The sequence below is a fragment of the Serinus canaria genome, chromosome 1A (genome assembly GCF_022539315.1).
Source record: "Serinus canaria isolate serCan28SL12 chromosome 1A, serCan2020, whole genome shotgun sequence".
In the NCBI taxonomy this organism is placed as follows: domain Eukaryota; kingdom Metazoa; phylum Chordata; class Aves; order Passeriformes; family Fringillidae; genus Serinus; species Serinus canaria.
Genome location: NC_066314.1, coordinates 59952901 through 59970665, shown reverse-complemented (window position 1 = coordinate 59970665; position 17765 = coordinate 59952901). Strand labels below are relative to the sequence as shown.

The following is a 17765-nucleotide window of genomic DNA, read 5'->3' as shown; positions in this document are numbered from 1 at the left end:
TCTTACAAGCAGAGAAAAGGAACTAATTCTATAAACAGTTGTAGTCTCAATTTTTTACTATTTTATTAATAAATTAAACAGCCTCACATATTGAATTTCACAGTGCAAAAAATACAGGAAATATTTGAATTGCAAAAAAAATTACCAATAAATAGTTCATTATGAAAAACTACTTAATTACATTTATTAGTACAATTGCTAAAAAGCAGTCACTATGCCATGAAATAAAAATTGACATAAAAAGCATATTTTCAATGTCCTTCCTTCTGTCAGTCACTCAGCTGAGCAGTTATGAGACATTTGTTGTTATGTGAAGAGTGAACTCATCTGAAGAGCAGTCAAACCCTTTGTGTGTTGGGCTGGATGTGCCTCTTATATGAAGGTTTTATAGGAAGTTTGGTTGAAGAATGTAGAACATTAAGAGGAAGACTTGGAGCTTCTTCACATCCCTGCTAAGGAATCCTGATTGGGAAGAAAAATGGGTACTGAAGGATGGATTTGCCATCAGACCAGGGCTGCACTTCACATACAAAATATTATTTTAAGATACAGAACTGGTGATAAATTCAAAGACTGACTAAGTTTTTATGGGCAGAGGAGATAATGCTGGGACAGCATTAATTGACAACATTGTGAATAATGTTCTCACTAGTCCAAAAGAGAACAAAACCAATCTTCCACAAGTCTTTCTGAACTGGTAATTGCAGGTTGTCTGCAATGATTTATATTTGCATTGAACAGGACATCCCTCTGAAAATTCAGAAATATTACAGAATTATGCATTTCCCATTCTTGTTCTCATGCCTGGTGTACTCAGGAATGTCAAGAAGATATTTTTTTCTCATACCATCCCCTTCTGGTCAGTGGGAGATCTTACAATGACTTAATTTCATTATTGGTGAACTCCTTTTACTGATGTTTGTCCTAAATGTTTTATTTCTAGTCTTGATAAAATTTAGTAACTGAAAGCATCCTGTTCCCTCATGGGTTTGTATTTAAAACTGCTCTTTCAAGATATGAAATTTTGGGCAATTTTGTATTTCTCATTTAAGAAAGTCGTGTCTATTGAAAAGACTCAAAAATCTCTTTATTTTTATAAACATCTTCTGATGCATTTCTACTATAAAAGTCTCCTTGATAGCCATTATTTTGCATCAGGTAGCCAGTTTTTTGCCTCAGGCAAGTACTTCAGAAACATCCCCATGTGGTCCTTTTTTTTTTTTTTTTTCCTTTTCTATATGCTAGCTAATCTCTTGAGCATTGGCTTTGATACTGTGGATTTCAAAAAGTTTTTGTTTGGAACTTGGCTCAGAAAAGTTCTGCCCATGGATTTCTTTGCAAACATGCCCACTGGCAGACTTCCATTTCAAAGCCAAATGAAGGTCACTTACATTTTAGGCAACATATGCCTCATGAGGCTGAATTTGGAAAAACATACTCCACAAACTCATGGTATTGAATGGAGACAGAAACACCACACAGAGCAGTGCTGTGATGTGGTGTGGATGCCCAGGTGTGTGAGGGTCAGACACATCTGATATGAACCACAATAAAGAGAATGGATTCTTCCCAGGAAAGGAGCAGGGGTGAAATAAACACTTGGGGAAAGGAGGGATCTAGTCTCTTCTGGCTCATTTCTTTGTCTACATCTGATCTTGGTTCCCTAAAGGGCAATGTCTGCAACCTGTGTTCAAACATATTTTCCTTTAACTTTGAATTTGTTCTCTTGTTCATCAATCCATAAGCTACTTCATTCTTTCCATAATAAAGGAACTCTTGTGTATGTAATACCAGGAGTCAGCTCAATCAGATAAAATAATGTCTCTGATTTTCTAGGACTTGAAGGGAAGCAGGGCCCTTATAAATGATAAAAGGTCTGGGGCCAATAAATCTCCCCTGTCTCCATGTAGATGAACTAGTTGGTTCAACCCATCATTTCTGCTGTTAGGTTTCCTTGGGGAAATTTTAAGCACATAAAAACTTACTGGTATTAATTTTTACTCTGCATTAGCAGATCCTCCACAATTACCCCTGTCTCATCCAAATCCCTTCAGAGGGGGACACGATGCTCTAGCATGCCTCAGAGAGTGGCAGGTGCAGAGTCTTGTATTTTCTCTCTCAATCGGAACCTGTCAAAACACCTGACTTAGATATCAAATGGCAAAAAAAGCCTTTCACTTAAAAGAGTAGGTGTGACCTCCTCTCCTGTTCCCATGGAGAAGCATCCTTAGAAGATCTTCCTCAGACTTTTACTCTGGCCTTATTGTGAATGTGTTCCCTCTCTGTAAATTTATTCTGGTGTCTGAATTTGTTCCACACAGCCACCACCATCTTCTGGCTGGTAGATCACTTAATGCTAGCAGAACTCTGATAGTTTTTTCCTGACAGGAGGGAAGCCAAATGGATTTAGGGATCACTGTGATTTACTACATGATCACAGCATGCAGAATTATTAATCTTTTGTCAAAATCAATTTATCTAAGCTATATTTGAGATGATGGGTCTCAGTTTTGCCTGGCTGGGTCTGTAAATTATTGGTCTTCACTCTCAAGGCTTTTTCTGACCTACATGCTTTTCTGCTTGTTGTCTCTCACTTGATCTCAACAGGAGGGACTCTTTGCCAGACCCACACCTGCCCATTTACCTTTCCATTAAATGAAAAAACCCTACACCCTTATGCTTGGTCCTTTGGTGCTTGGTGCAATTCTCACACCTTTGAGGATCTCTTTGTGTCTGCAAGAACCCTCACTATCCTCTTTCAATTAAAACACACCATGAGCTCACTGGGCTGCTGCTCACCAAAAGCTGTAAGGAGGTTCATGCAGCTCAAGTGTCATCTTTGAATTGTCATGGCTGTGTTTATTCTTACCCACAAACATCTCACACATATGACAGGACCCAGGGAAACACTATGTCTCTTCATCATCTTTACAGATTTGTTCTCCAGATGGTATAAATCTTTCTGTATTTTCCCCCTGAATTTCATTATGAAATGTGTATAGAGTAAGATTATTTTGTAAACCTCTTGTTTTTTCTGTGTATTGCTGCTGTCTGCATTGTTGTGACTGCCTTCATGTTTGTTGTAAATAAGTCTGGTCTCAGACTTATTCCATTTACCCCCCTGGTTTTGCCTTTATGCTGCTGAATTAGATGTATTTCTGGTTTTCACAGCTTATTACATTGATTTTCTAAGTTATGTTTTTCAGTAACCCTGCACTTTTTTCCCACCAAGCCTTATTTCTCTGATAGTAACATTGATCTAACCAGGTGATGAACTGTATGGTAAATAATTTGGTCAGTCTGTTAACTGTTAAAATGTTTATTATTTGATTTTCTCACATTCCCCTGTAGCAGAGACACTGTTTCATTTCTCTGTAACAGAATGCTCACTTGCTTCACACAACAATTACTTTATCACAAAGAAAAATGCTTCTTTCTTGTATGACAGCCTGATCACAGTAGCCTTTACATTTGTCCAAGCCATTTCTCATCCCCTTCAAGCTTACTTTGGCACAGTTGAGCAGAATTTACAAGCACTCTGTGGGGTAAATCTCTACTTCCCCCTCCCCTAAATAGATCCAGGCAGTGCAAGCACAGCCACAGCTCACATTGCTTGTGGATGTGCGTGCACTGTGTGCATGAACAAACAGTGTGTTCAAAGGAACCAGAACTAAATGTAAACTAAATCAGCTGCCACCCAGCAGGCTGAGAGCTGTCAGAGAAGCTTCTGACAGCCAACAGGAGGCACGTGGCAGCTACAGCAGGAGGACACAAGGCATTGCTTTCGGGAAAGAGTGAGCCTGTGTTACGGACTGGCCATGGGCAGGATGCTCCAGTGCTTTCCTACTCCCTCTGTACTTTTATAGCAAACTGTCAATCAGGGGTGGGGTGAAAAACTTGGTAGGTTAAACTGTTATGTTAACAGAATAACTGTCAGTAGAATATTTACATGAATAACAAATGATCCCCTAGAAGCTGATGCTCTTTGCATGGTCAACTTTCAAAAATCAATTGTCTGACAAACAAAGGAGCAAGAGCAAACATCACTCTCAAGATATTCACTACCCACTCTAGTGGGCTAAAATATGCCCTCAATGTTTATAGCAGAGCTGGGTTTCCAGCTCTATAATAAACATTTGTCACCCATGGGAACTGTTAATGAGAGAGTAAAGTTTTGCATGACCAGCAGGCCTAAAAAAAGGCAAAGAGCACAAAGTACCCACCATTTGCAGAGGACATAAAATGAATTTTAAACACGGGTCCCTAGAGCAAAATGTCCAAACTCCTCTCATTATGCTGTATGCAATTGGCTTAATCTTCAGAAATGTTCACAACTGGGACCTTTGATGTGCTTGGTTCCACTAAAAATGAGGAGGAATGCTTAGCTGGAAAAAATTAATTAGAGTCCTTTGTTAATGAGATAACCTGAGCCAAGATACCAGCATAACCACACTGCATATATGAGTTTGGGACAGTTATAGAAAATGAATAATTTAATATGTTTAGAGATAAATTTTATTATGTGAAATCCTACACATCCAGCTCCCATTTATTTTCCACCTTAACTCTTATAATTGACATCTTAATTATTTTGCCCAAATGTACTGGAGGTGTAAAATAAAAACAAAACAGCTGCACATCTAATTGTGCATTTGCCAAAAATGCTATAACTTTCAGAAGGAAGCTCACAGTCATCTAATCATACAGAGGTACTATAAACCTAAACATCTTCCTAATCTTTTCACTTGAGTATTCCCCTGAGGTGAGCAAATTAATAGTTCTTGTCATTACTGGGGCAGAAAATATAACAGCAGATGTCTATATTCACTTGTCTAAAGGTCTTAGAAATTTACTAAATTTTCTATCTCATGAAGATTATTTGTAATGAGTTCTGTAGATTGATTGTTCATTACGCTAAATATGATTACCCCTTCTTGACCCAAGTAGTGAGCAGTAATTGTGGGTCCTAAGGTGTTGGTGCTGGCACTGAGAGCAAAAAAACCTGTTGAATAATCAGTAATTTCTTTGATGTAAACCTGTCTGTTCCCTTATCAGCAGGAAACCTGAATAGCTCCCCTTTCTGCTTTGTTGTTTCATTTTGTTACACTCTGCCTTCCCAGAGCCATACTCACCATTTTTTCTTCTGACTGTATCTCCAACTTCCTCTTCTTTGTTATCTTTCTTATGCTTCTTTCTCTCATCTAGGCATATACACTATAAAAAAAAAATCACTGCCCAGCATCTCTGCTTCCCTCTGAAACTTCTTGGGTCATGGGGTCAATATTGTTTCATATTTTGCTTTGAGCCTGTGATTGGGTGATGCATCTTCTGCCTCAAGTAGCTGATACCTCTGAGAAGCTCAGCTGCTTTTCATGGTCTAGCTGAACAGAAAGCCATCCCCACACTCACTAACAAAACCATACCAATGCAGTTCTAGTTGCATTTCACAGTGTTTTCAACTTCCAGAACAGGTTTATATCTTTTTGTTAAGTAGAAATGGTCTCCTTTCCTTTTTACCATCTACTCTTTTACTTTCTGAAAGGTTGCTTGCACCGTTCTTTCCTTTTCAAATATGTGTCTCCTCATGGTTTACAGAATCACAGAATATTCTGAGTTGGAAGGGACCCACAAGGATCACCTAGTCCAACTCCTGGCCCTGCTCAGGACCATCCCCAAGAATCACACCATGTGCCTGGAAGCGTTGTCCAAATGCTTCTTGAGCTCTGTCAGGCTTGGTATTGTTTAGACTTCTCTCCTTTAGTGACATCTCATTGGTGATTTTTGCCTATTCTATCTTTGTGATACTTTTAGGTATCTTTTTGAGATGAGGAAAATGGAATTACCTTAACATTACCACCTTTAATGAAGAGGATCTATGGTTTTCCAGGGCTCTGGACAACATTAGCTTTATCCATAGAGATGTCAAGGAACTCTAAGTGCATTTGAAGAGGAGATGTGGCATGCTCACTTTTCAATGGCACCACTTCTCTCAGTTTAAACTGTATTTAGAGTATTTCTGCTCATAAAATTTATGAAAGTTATATTTCTATCTTGTCTACCTAAGTGTTTACATATTAAAATATTGTCAGTTATCAGCAATGACAGTGTGTCTGGTAGTCCTCTGGAGACAGAGTATTACTATAAGTTCATTAGCAGTGTTGTTAATGAGATAATGCTCAATATACTTTGCATCTCAATAAAGTTGACACCCATCATCTAATATTGGTTTCCTTTTAAGGGGGAAAAGTGAGATTCAGGAATTCAGCTGAGATGTGGCACCCAGTGGTTCCATCTCCTGTTAACTCTATTTTTTCCCTAATCCAACAACTGTAAGGCATTACAAATAGAAACCCAAGAAGATTGTTGCCTAACCTCAAGAAATGCTTAAAAAGAAGGTCATCTTATTATACACAATACAGCATTGAACCAAGTATTGAAGATTCACATTTTCTAAACAGAAGATCTTGGTTTACATCATGGAATGTTTTGTGTCCTTCATATCCCTACCTGTTTATACACTGACTTTGCAGAGCCCAATTTTACAGGCTCCAAAGGGTAATGCTGTTTTCATTCAACCTTCTACCATTCAGACCATGAAGACTAGCACAGAGCATGATCAGAATATTCATGATCCGTGCTGGGGGAAAGGCTGCAGCCCCCTCACCCCTCCTTGCCTTGCTGCCCTGCCGCCGTGGCTGGGTCAGGCTGGGCTGACTAGGGTCAGATAAAAGTGATTTTGATCTGAGATACTACAAATAACACGAAATTTGTGGGTATTCAAAGGAAAGAAAACAACAACAAAAAGCTCATCAGCTGCGGCGGCAGCGACAGCGCAGCTGGGGCACACGCTGAGAACCTGCTGCTTTACATGAGCCAGTGTTCATTTATTTAATTTGAACTGTTACACTTGGCATTTGCTGGCCATAATGCAGGCTGTTCATTTGCATTTATGGATAGACAGCAGAGGTTATCAATCCCAGCAGAAATTAAGCACAGAACTTTGAGCAACTTTCCAACCCTGTCCAAAAAGAAGTGCTGAGGAAAACAAGGTGTCCAGAGACCACCACACAGGATAATGTAAAGGTGCAGAGTTGGTTCCAAAAGGTGCAGAAAATCCAGATATCAGGGATCAAAGCACCACTATTAGGACTCAAAATCTTAGTTTCAATATGACAATTTTTCTGAATTTGGAATGTTTAAATTAACCCAAATTTTCCCCTTCCACCCTACTCAGATTTTCCCGGGCAAGTGTCCTGGGCCGGACCGCAGCTCTGCCCTGACTCCACAGGTTCCCACTGTCAGACGGCTCTCCTGCCTCCCCCAGCGATGAGCGGAGAGGATGCAAAACCCTCAAACCCCACTCAGAAAGGGGAGGCTGCGAGGAGGGACGTGCCGAGCTGCGCCCCGAGCCCCGCGGCTGCCCGCCCTGCCCGCCGCCCAACCTATTGCCCGGGCCCCAGTGTCGCACGCCAAATGCAGAGGGACGGCCGGGGACAAGAGAGGGTGAGCGGGTGCAGCCCACGCGTGGCGCGCCCGGCGCACGGAACCGCTCCACACCCGTGACAAGAGCACGGACCGCAGCCCTGTGCCCCGCTGCACACCCGTGACAAGAGCACGGACCGCAGCCCTGTGCCCGCTGCCCACCCGTGATAGGAGCACGGACCGCAGCCCTGTGTCCCGCTGCCCGCCCGCACGGCCCCGCCAGCGCATGCAGCAGCCGCCCGGCGCCGGGCTTTCCGTACAGACTAAACTCCCGTCGTGGGGAAAACCTTGCCGAAGCGCAGCTGCGGGTGGCAAACGAGCGAGCTGCGCGGGAACGGGGCCGTCTCCGGCGTCGATTTCTGTCCCCTGGGCACCTGTCCGTGCTCCCCGGCCCCGCGCCCGCACCCTCGCCCGCTGTCCCCGCGTTTGCTCCGCAGCGCTGGTCCGCGCCCCGGCGGTCCCGGCGCTCCCTTCAGCGCTCCTCGGCAGCCTCGGCGGGCTGAGAGAGGGAGCGGATTTTAAAGCGGGCTGCCTGCCTGCCCCCCCCTCCGCCCCCTCCGCACGCAGGGAAAGCAAAGGAAAAAGTTGCGCTCCCCGGCCGCCCACGCCTCGCTGTCCGCCCCGCGACGGCGGCAGGACGAGCCCGGCGGCGGCGGGGCCGGTGCCGGTACCTGTGCCGCCGATGCCCTGCCGGGCGCTCTCCAGGGGGAAGATGCCGGCGCACTTCTCCCGCTCCACCTGCCCGCCCAGGCACAGCTCCGAGATGATCTGCAGCGCCTTGTGGCAGAGGCTGCCCACGCCGTCCTCCGCCGGGAAACTCATCTTGCGTCCCGGCCGCCGCCGCTAGGCCATGGCCGGAGCGGGACGGCTCCGCGCCCGACCCGCGCTGCCTCCGCGGGGAGCGGAGCGGGGCGGAGCGGCGGCGGCGGCGGGAGCGGAGCGAGTGCACCGAAGAAGTAGTGAAGGAGCGGGGGGAGGCAAAAAAAAAAAAAAAAAAAAAAAGTGGGGGGGGAGGGAAAAAAATAAAAAGAGGGGGAAAAAATAAACATCCACTTAGCAACGCCTTTTGTGGCTCCGGGCTCCGACAGGCGGCTCGGCCAATGGCAGCCCGGCGCGGGGGGCGGGGGGCCCTCGCATCCCCCGGGAAACTTTTCGTTCCCCCGCCCCGCGGCCCCGCTCGGTGCGGAGCGGAGCGGTGCGGTGCGGTGGGCGGCGCGGACAGCGGCGGGCGGAGCGCGGTCCCCTCCCGGCCGCAGCACCCCCGGCCCTGCGGGACAGCGGGGGGACAGCTCCGGGCGCTGCTCCTCGGCCGCTCATCGCGCAGCCAGCAGAAAGCGGAGCTGGTTCCCCACCGCTCCGCTCGTTCTTCCCCCAGCGTTTTTTTCCGAGGTGACTCGGCGGGGTGATCAGCGCGGGCTACCGAGCCGCGTCGAGGAACTTCATCGACCAAATCACCGTCTCCACTCCGCTTCCCCGCGGCGGAGGGAGCGGGACGTTCACTGCCGATTTCTTTAACTTCTGAAGGAGTTAGAGGAACCTTACAGTTGTCTGGTTTGTTTCCTCTACAAATTCTGTAAAGTTGGGTTATTTTAGAGGTAAAGAAGTTGCAGCTACACCGTGCGTTAGAATATACTTCTGAAAATCAGCGCAGTGTATACCACTAGTGGTTGTTTCAGTTATTGGCTATGGAGCTGAACAAGACTTCATCTGTTGACTTGTTCATCTACTTACTGAAATTCTGACACAATTTTATGTTACTGAGGGAAAATTCCTCTAGTTCGATGGCATACATATGTCTTGCAATGCTTAATTCTAACTAGACATAGATGAAAGGATGTCTGCCAGCAGTTTACTCAGCAGCACTGCCTGTAGTCTGCTGCTTGGGTGTCTTGGTTTCATAGGCATGAGAAGTTAACTTCTGTGCTGCTGTGCTTTTTTTCCCCTCTGGATTTTGAATTTTTTATCTAAAATATCTCTAGCAAACTGTCAAGTTTAACAGTTGAAAACTTTAAAGCCATCCTTTGGTAGATGAATTACAGAATTAGAAAATGAATTATTATTCCAGTTTTAATTCTGAAATTCTATACTTTACATAGCACAGATACCTGTTAAAACCACAAGGAGATACTTCTAAACCTCAGCCTTTTGGTGGTTTGAAGGAGCATGCATTTATACAGATGAATTCATGCACATGCACATTTCAAAATCTTAGGGGTGTAGTAGACTGAGTTGTATACAAACTGTAACTTCAACACAAAGTCTGTTCCACAGAGCTTCTTTTCAGAGATATAACACCTATTTCAGAAATATCAGATGCTACTAAAGAAATTCTTCCCCATTTAACACCTTTCCTGAAACTAGCACTGTCAAAACCTTTTGTTAATGCTGCAAAATATTCTGTCAAGTCTTAGAATGTTTAGACTTTAGCTAGGCAGGGCACAGAACTGTGGAGGTCTATTTGAAGGCTCCTTTCACCCTCATAGGGAACTAAATCTGTATAATTATTAAAATAGTCTTGCTAGCAATAAAAATGTATGTAGATATTTTCATCAGAGTGAAGGCAACTGCTGCCTACATTCAAATTTCAAAATATGAACATATTTACTGTCTGTGTGACATTTACAGTCCTGTTCCCAAAATTCTGTCATGCATCACCAACTAATAATTAAGCAGTCTGTTTCTCTTTGAGACTTACCCAGAACTCTAGCAAAAGCTAAGAGGAGACACATGCATAGAAAGGGTCTTAATCAGAAATTGGAATTAATGAGAGCAAGGACTGCATTTAAAGGCTGAGACCTAAGCTCCTTCACATGTGAACTTTTCTACAGACTGTACCCATGGATGTATCACACAGCCCATGAATGAAATTTTCTGTCTCTGAAGTGAATGGCAGCTTTGCCACTGATTATAGTGAAGTTCCACACATAGACCAGTTTGCTATCCTGCTTTTTTATTTATGTAGTGAGACTGTGGTGCATTTCTCTATTGCTTGTCTTTGCACACAAAAACTTCATTTCAGTGAAAATCACACCACCTTGGTGTTATTGATATTATTGATATATACATATATGCAGAAAAGCACAAACAGGTATATTCTACAGCAAATAATACAAAAAAAGGCTCCTGCTTTTGAAGATTTTCAGGTAGGTATCTGGAAGTGGATACCAACTCATCTCTCTCAGATGTCCTAAATATTTTTTTTAAATGTTTTTACGTATATAGCAAACACCAGCCTCACTAACTAGTATTACTGTACCTTTATCAGAAGCATCTAAATTATCTAAATCCTGTTGTCCAGTAAGTAGCATGGATATAAACTTCAATTAATCAATCAAAGATTTTCTTTCATTCTAAATACTATGAGATTAGTTTCATCAGGAGATTAATGATTCTTCTGGTGAGATATGCTGACTGACTTGTCCTAAACCAGTTCCAGAAACAACTTTTGTTTTTGGAGTCAAGTTATTGATGAAGAAGATGCTTTTCTATTGAGAATTTTAGTCTTAAATATAAATTCAGATTACCAATCATGGCATTTTTTTCTCCAATATGTTCTTTCAGTGGAAAACAACTTTTTCTGCATATGGAAGGACATAACAGCTTGTTTTTGAGCTACAACTCCCACTGCTTTGGTTTTCAATAGCCTGGCAATTTTAAATTAACATGCAGCTGCATCATGTGCCCTGGTATCCACCAAGACCATTAATTTTCCCTGTGGCAGTGGTCTCACACGGTGTTTTAGGACACAGAAACCTCTTGTCTCATGGGTTCCAGGCAGTGCCATCAGAACAGACCATACCAGCTCTTGCTGTTCTGACTGTTGGTCATTACCAGGTTCATACTGCCTTGACAGCTTCCTTTTGACTAAGGGAGAAAATTCCCCTTTATTTCAAATTAATTGCACGTATTCACATCCTCATGTTGTCCATGAAGTATCCAACCAGCAGTAAGGGCACTGTGCTCTGGACAGGAAAAACAGGGGGAAATGCTTGGTTCTGTAGGAGTATCCTTTAATGGGGACTGTGTTGGGGGTTTTGAAGATTAGGCAATATAGGTAGCCTGTATCTAAACACAGATAAAAATTTTGGCCTTGGTCTCTTGATTTGGAATCCAATAAGGATGCAAAAAAAAAAAAAAAAAAAAATACATTGGGGCTGGGGGGGGGGGTGGGAAGAGACATTTCAAAATTCAGCTACTAAGAAACTGTGAGTAGAAGATGGAAAATATAGGTTACAAACACGGTTTGCCTTTGCAACAGTTACAATTTTTTTGGGAACAGTTACATTTCCCCCGATAATATCTCCCTAAATTCCTTGTAAACATCAAAATAAACCCTGAAACATTAATGATTGCTTTACTCTATTTACATATTTTTTATCCTTTTGAGTTAGAAGGGAAGGAAAAAAAAAGGCTTACAGCAGTCCAGGAGCCAGCCAAAGCTGAATGTTCCTAATCTGAGTTAGAAAGGAAGATGGCCATGAGCACATATGAACAGAAACTCTTCCTTAGTTCAAACAGTAATACAAAAAAAAATATAATTTTAAATTTTTTTTCTCTACCTTTCTTATAATTTTTTCTTCTTGCTTCCACAGTTTCATAATATGTGGTACTACAGAGTCCTCCTCTGGGTTTCTTCTTCCAACTTCTAATTTACTATGAGTAAAACTCATAATCATAAAGAGAGCTCCCCATATTTTGTCCAAACAGATGCTTCTTCAATTTTCAGAAATACTGAGCAACTGTTACTTTATTTTTTTTCCACTTGATTTGGTGCAGTTGGTACTTAAGACTACAAATCTGAGCAAAGGCAGTCCTTCAGGACCTGCACAAACAGATGAAGCCACTTCTGAGAGCCAGCAGCTAACAGTGTTGGCACTTTTGTGAAAACATTTTTTAAAAGATGTATAGCCAGGAACAATTTATGAAGATTTACTATAAGTCCTGCAGAATAATTGGTTGGGGAGAGAGGACAAAGTGATTACTAGTGTATTTTATTTCAAATTGTATTTTTTATGTGATATATGGCATTGACAAATTCTTGGTGTCTTGGAGCCCTGCATCCACTCTGAGTTGTTGTTTGCTTTTTAGCTACTGGCAGGTAATTACATAAAATCCCTTTTTTCACTGCGAAATCCTAAGCATTGGGTGTGGTGTTTTTATGGCAGTTTGAGCAGGAGGAATGACAGAGCAGCCAGCTGGGAAACCAGCAGATCCCTTCAGCTCCACCTGGCTCATGGAGAGAATGGATATTGTTTGGTCCTCACTTGGTGTGTCCAGTGGACAGACTGTTGGAAGAGGTAAGAAGGGCAAATTAAACACAGTTTCCACCTCTGAGAGTGGTTTTTTGTTTTTGGTTTTTTTGTTGTTTTTGTTGTTGTTGTTTTTTAAACTAGATGAAGTATTTTTGGGTCCAATCAACCCTTTATATCTGCCATTTCTCAGTTAAAGGGCTTGAAGGGCTTCCTTGTCTCCTCTCTGTGGCTGTATCCACACAGCCTCTCATTTATCATTTTCACCCAATTTTTGAAGCAGAAGAAAAGCAAGGTCACAGAGAAACAACATGTTTGAGCATGTATGTGTGACATGGTGCCTTAAGAGGACATGTTTTATTGAATCATAGCATGTAATGTGTGCTGCCATTTTTCTTCCTATTACCTTCTCTTCTTTCTCTTAGTTGCACCTACTGAGGAATGAGGTTGTGATTGGCATTAGCAAGCTTTCTTTAGCTTCAGGACAAGATATCACACTGAAATAATGATTTGCAAAGGTGGTTGGTTTGAAGAACCCATAGAATAATAGGAAAAAAATATTTTTCTTCTTTCAGCATACTTTTCAAAGTTTTTCCTGAAAGCCAACTTTCTTAAAATACTCTCTGGTAACATAAGCCAACCTAAAGCTTTGGTGATATAAGGTATTTTTTTGCTACTAGAATTGTTCAGTGCAGGCAGGTTTTGCTGATTAATTTGGGTTATTCCTCTGCACCTAATGAATTTCTGTCTCTGTGCCTTCTAGTGATACAGCTGTGAGCATGCTCCTTAATGATTTTCAAGCTCTATTATCAAGCTAAACACAGACACAAGGCGTTTGTTTGGTGAATATAATTTTTGTTCCAGTTTTGTTCCTCTGTACTTGATTTTCATGGTTGAGTGCCTCCTATAACGGCTCCAAATTTATTCTGCTTAAGAAATATTTAATTTAAAATTCCTGATAAATTAAGGGAATTGTGGCCTATTTGGTTGTATCCTGTTCTCACAGCAACACTATTCAGTGAATGTGTGATTAGGTCCTAATGGAACAGTACATAACTCACTGAAATAATTTGTGGTAGTGCAGCTACAGCAAAAACATTTGCTTTGAAGGGCAACACTTTTGCTGCAATACATTTAATTCATATCCTATGATAATTAGAATAAAATAGATCAACTATTATGGAATAAACACCTGTTCACCTACACTATCAATAGCCACAGTAGAGATGTACATGTAAGTAATAAAATTATTACATCCATATAAATCATTAAGTTCCACATAAAAGAAACAAATAATTACTACTCAGCATTGTCAAAAGAGTAAAGCTCCATGCATTTAGAAGATAGCATCTCTGCCTCGACATTCATTCATGATAAATGAGCCTCATTTCAGCATTTGTTGAGTGCAGGAGACCTTTATCCTGTGACATTGTTCTATTCCACTGTCATTATTTCTTAATTAGCTCTGTCATCACTAGTTTGGAGCTTGGTGTATGTTATGGGCCAAATTCAGCTTTGACTTAAGTGGGTACAGTGTCATTTAATCACAATAGAAATGATGTTCATTTGCGTCAGGACTTTGCTCGATTCTCAGCTCTTAACCAGTGCATCACGGATCAAGGAACAACTTTCCTTGTTCGCCACAGGTGCTGGAAAATGAACACAGAAAACTAACTTTTAGAGTGAGAATGTGCCCTTCACACATCTGGGGACGAGTCCCACCCTGCTGCCTTCCTCCTGCCCTTGTCATTCTGCTGGGGGATGGGCAGAGCTGCCTGCGGGTGTCTGACACGTCCTGCAAGCCAAGTCTGCTGCTTACACAGTGAGAGGGGTTCTTGCAAGGTCTGATAGTGGCAGCAAGAGCACAGTAGAGCACCCCCATCCTCAACCAGAGAAGTCCTCTTAGGTAATTGAGAGCTATTCTGATTCCTCCTGCTGTGCCTTTTGCACTTATAACTCCTGCTGCATATTATTTTGGCTGGGTTATGGAACCTTAGCAATGTGCCCAATCATAAAGTGATATCTTTCTCAGAGAGCCAGTTTCCCACCTGGATCCTGGTAAATAAATTTTGTTTGGTTTAAAACGACATTTTCCATTCTCTAATAATTTGTAATTTAATTTGTTTTTCAGTGAGAGAAAGGAGCTAATCCCTGGTAATTCTAATTAACACAACTCCGATTTTCCATAATCATTCAATTCAGGGATTTCTTCCTAGCCCTGAATCACTGCTTTTGTTTACAGTCAGGGGAATAAGTCAGACACAATACCCAAAGACAATGAATTAGTACCAGAGAGAGCAGTTTGTGGGGTCTTCCATCAGCAGAGTGTGGTTGCTGCTGACTGGAGTCTTTGGAAGGGCTGGGGGCTGGCAGTGAGCAGAGCTTCCCAGAAGGGATGGGAAGGGAGCACACAGGGCTGTGGCATCAGGGTTTTTTTCCTGCACAGGCTGACAAAACGGGCAAGTCTGCCACACCAGAAAATGTGTGCTGCAAATTTTTTGCCTTCAGCCTCAAGGAGGTGAGATTTCCTGGTGGGGACCCATAAGTGAGGCATTGCAAATGGCTTAAATAAATGGTAGGAATGCTGATGCCTTCCACCTCACCTCAAAGTCAGGTTACCCACCTTAAGTTAGTAATCATATCACAGAGTACAATATTTACAAATTTCTTGATTTGATGTGTGAGCACCGGGGAGATTGACAGCAGCAAAACCTGCCTAAAGGTCACAGCAACTAATAGCTATGAAGGCTGTATTAGGGGTATTTTATTTTAAGCACTTTTTTTTTTTAGTATTTATGGAAAAAAATGTTTTTAATCTTGTTTGAATGTGCTGTCAAATTGTCCTACCACATTGGTAAGAGTCCTGGGATGCATATGTGGATGTTGGAAAGAGTAAGGATATATGGAAGTTCCTTCCTTGTTGGAAGGAACAACCCAAACATATAAAAATCATGTCTCAAATGTGGCTGAATGGTAAATGTTTCATCAAGATTTCATATCATGGGTCTCCAGCTTGTCATACAATCATAGTGTGTGTATATAAACAGTATTTAAATAAATAAATTCTGGTGAGGAACAATGTGAAAGAAGTAGAAGTAGCTTCAATCATTCTTGGTCTGACATCTGAGTCTCTAAAACATGTAATTCACTCACTTTCATGAAGGTTCTCCTGATAGCTGCTCTCTGTGTCCTTACAGGGAGGTGTTGTAGAGTTTCTTTAATTCCAGAAATAACTATCTGAGAAGGAACATGACAGCACTGTAGAGGATGCTTTACCATTTCAAAAGAAAATCTATACCTGCAAAATGCTACATTTGTTTTTCAGAATTAGTTCTCACAGGTGCTTTTTCTATTAAAAATGTTTTTCCCAAATGGTTTACAATGCACATAGTCAAAGGCAACAGATATAACGATAAAATAATATAACAATCATACTTGATAAAATAATATAATTATCATACTTGATAAAGTCATATATTACCTTGAGAGCAAAATTCTGGACTACTGAAATTACAGCATCTTCCATTTACTGGAAAATTCAGAAATCAAGACACAGTTTTAGGGGAGAATCACTGCCAAATAACTGTGAACATGGAGTGTTTCATATTCCTACCTGTGAGTGATGCACTTAGGGAGAAAGCTCTGAGATAAACTTTAAAAATGCAGGTTTTAAATCAAAACCAGAAAAAAATAAAAGAAGCTTTTTTTTTTTTGTAAACTTAAAAGCTTTTGCAGAAATTCTGAGTCAGGCACTGTAGACTGCAATTTCTTCTGCCCAAAATGGATAAATATATGGCTGCATTCTTCTCCACATCAAATTATCATTTGATTTAATGGAAAGAAGTTCACAAAGAAGCCACTTATAGGTCTAGCTGTGAGACTGGTACTCTATTCATATTTTGATGAAGATTTCATATTTTGCTCTATTTCAGAGCAGCCTAAATTCTTTTTTTAATATACACTAATAGACATTGAATCCATTGTGCCTGTCCATCAGCTTAAAATCAGCTAGAAATCAGATCTCTCGAGTTCTGAAGGCCTTAGCCTATAAAAGAAGAATGTAGAAAAATTTCTTTGTCTTTCCTGCATTTAGCTACTTACAGTGTGGATGTATGATCTGTCATCTGTTCATAGCTTATGGACAGATGTGGGCACTGTACTGTGAATTATCTGAGCCCTCTTACTTGCTACCTTTAGATGAGATAAACTTTTCTTTTGGCATACCTGTTCTCTATTGACTGGGGAGTGTGGTGGTGTTTGAGATTCCCCAGGACGAGGGAAGAGATGAGAATCTTGACTCCATCTTTCAGAAGGCTGATTTACTATTTTATGATATTACATTATATTTAAAATTATATACTAAAACTATACTAAAAAAAGAGAAAGGAGACATCAGAAGGCTTAACAAGAATGATAACAAAACAACCATGACTGACCAGAGTCCCGACACAGCTAGACCGTGATTGTTCATCAAGTAAAAACAATCTTCATGGAACCAATCAAAGATGCACCTGTTGGTAAGCAACCTCCAAACCACATTCCAAGCAATCAGATAATTATTGTTTACATTTCGTTTCTGAGGCCTCTCAGATTCTCAGGAGGAAAATCCTGGCAAAGGCATTTTTCATAAAATATATCAGTGACAGGCCAGCTCAAACAGGAGCAGGAATTGCAGTGTAGAGCAGTAAGTCCAACTCTGAGATTTAGAATTTCAGTCTTCTAAGACAGTGGCACCCACAGAAAGCATCCAGACGATGCAATGTTCTGTGAAACTATGGAAGTGAGAGGTTCTGGGGAGATTCCCCTTTCACTGGCCTTCCAGCTCTCACACAGACTGAGCTCATGGGAGTTTTTGGATTTTTTCATGATGAACATCATCTGTGATGGAAGCCATAGTCCAAAATACTTTTGGAGTCTTCTTGTAGAACCTTTTCCATCTTCTGGGAAGCCAGAACCCTTCCACTGGTCTCCTACATGAGAACACGACTCATGAAACATCCACAGATCCAGCTGACACTGCTGTGTGGGTATGTG

The 17765-nt window shown here is 41.6% G+C and overlaps 1 protein-coding gene across 1 annotated transcript in view; it reads right to left on the bottom strand.

The window, feature by feature from the left end:
- SYT10 (synaptotagmin 10) overlaps nt 1-8304 on the bottom strand; it is a 33086-nt gene extending 24782 nt beyond the window's left edge. The window contains exon 1 of the mRNA XM_009094156.4: nt 8154-8304. Within this exon, the coding sequence (XP_009092404.1) occupies nt 8154-8304 (151 nt within the window). The remainder of the gene's footprint in view (nt 1-8153) is intronic.
- Nucleotides 8305-17765: the final 9461 nt, after the last annotated feature.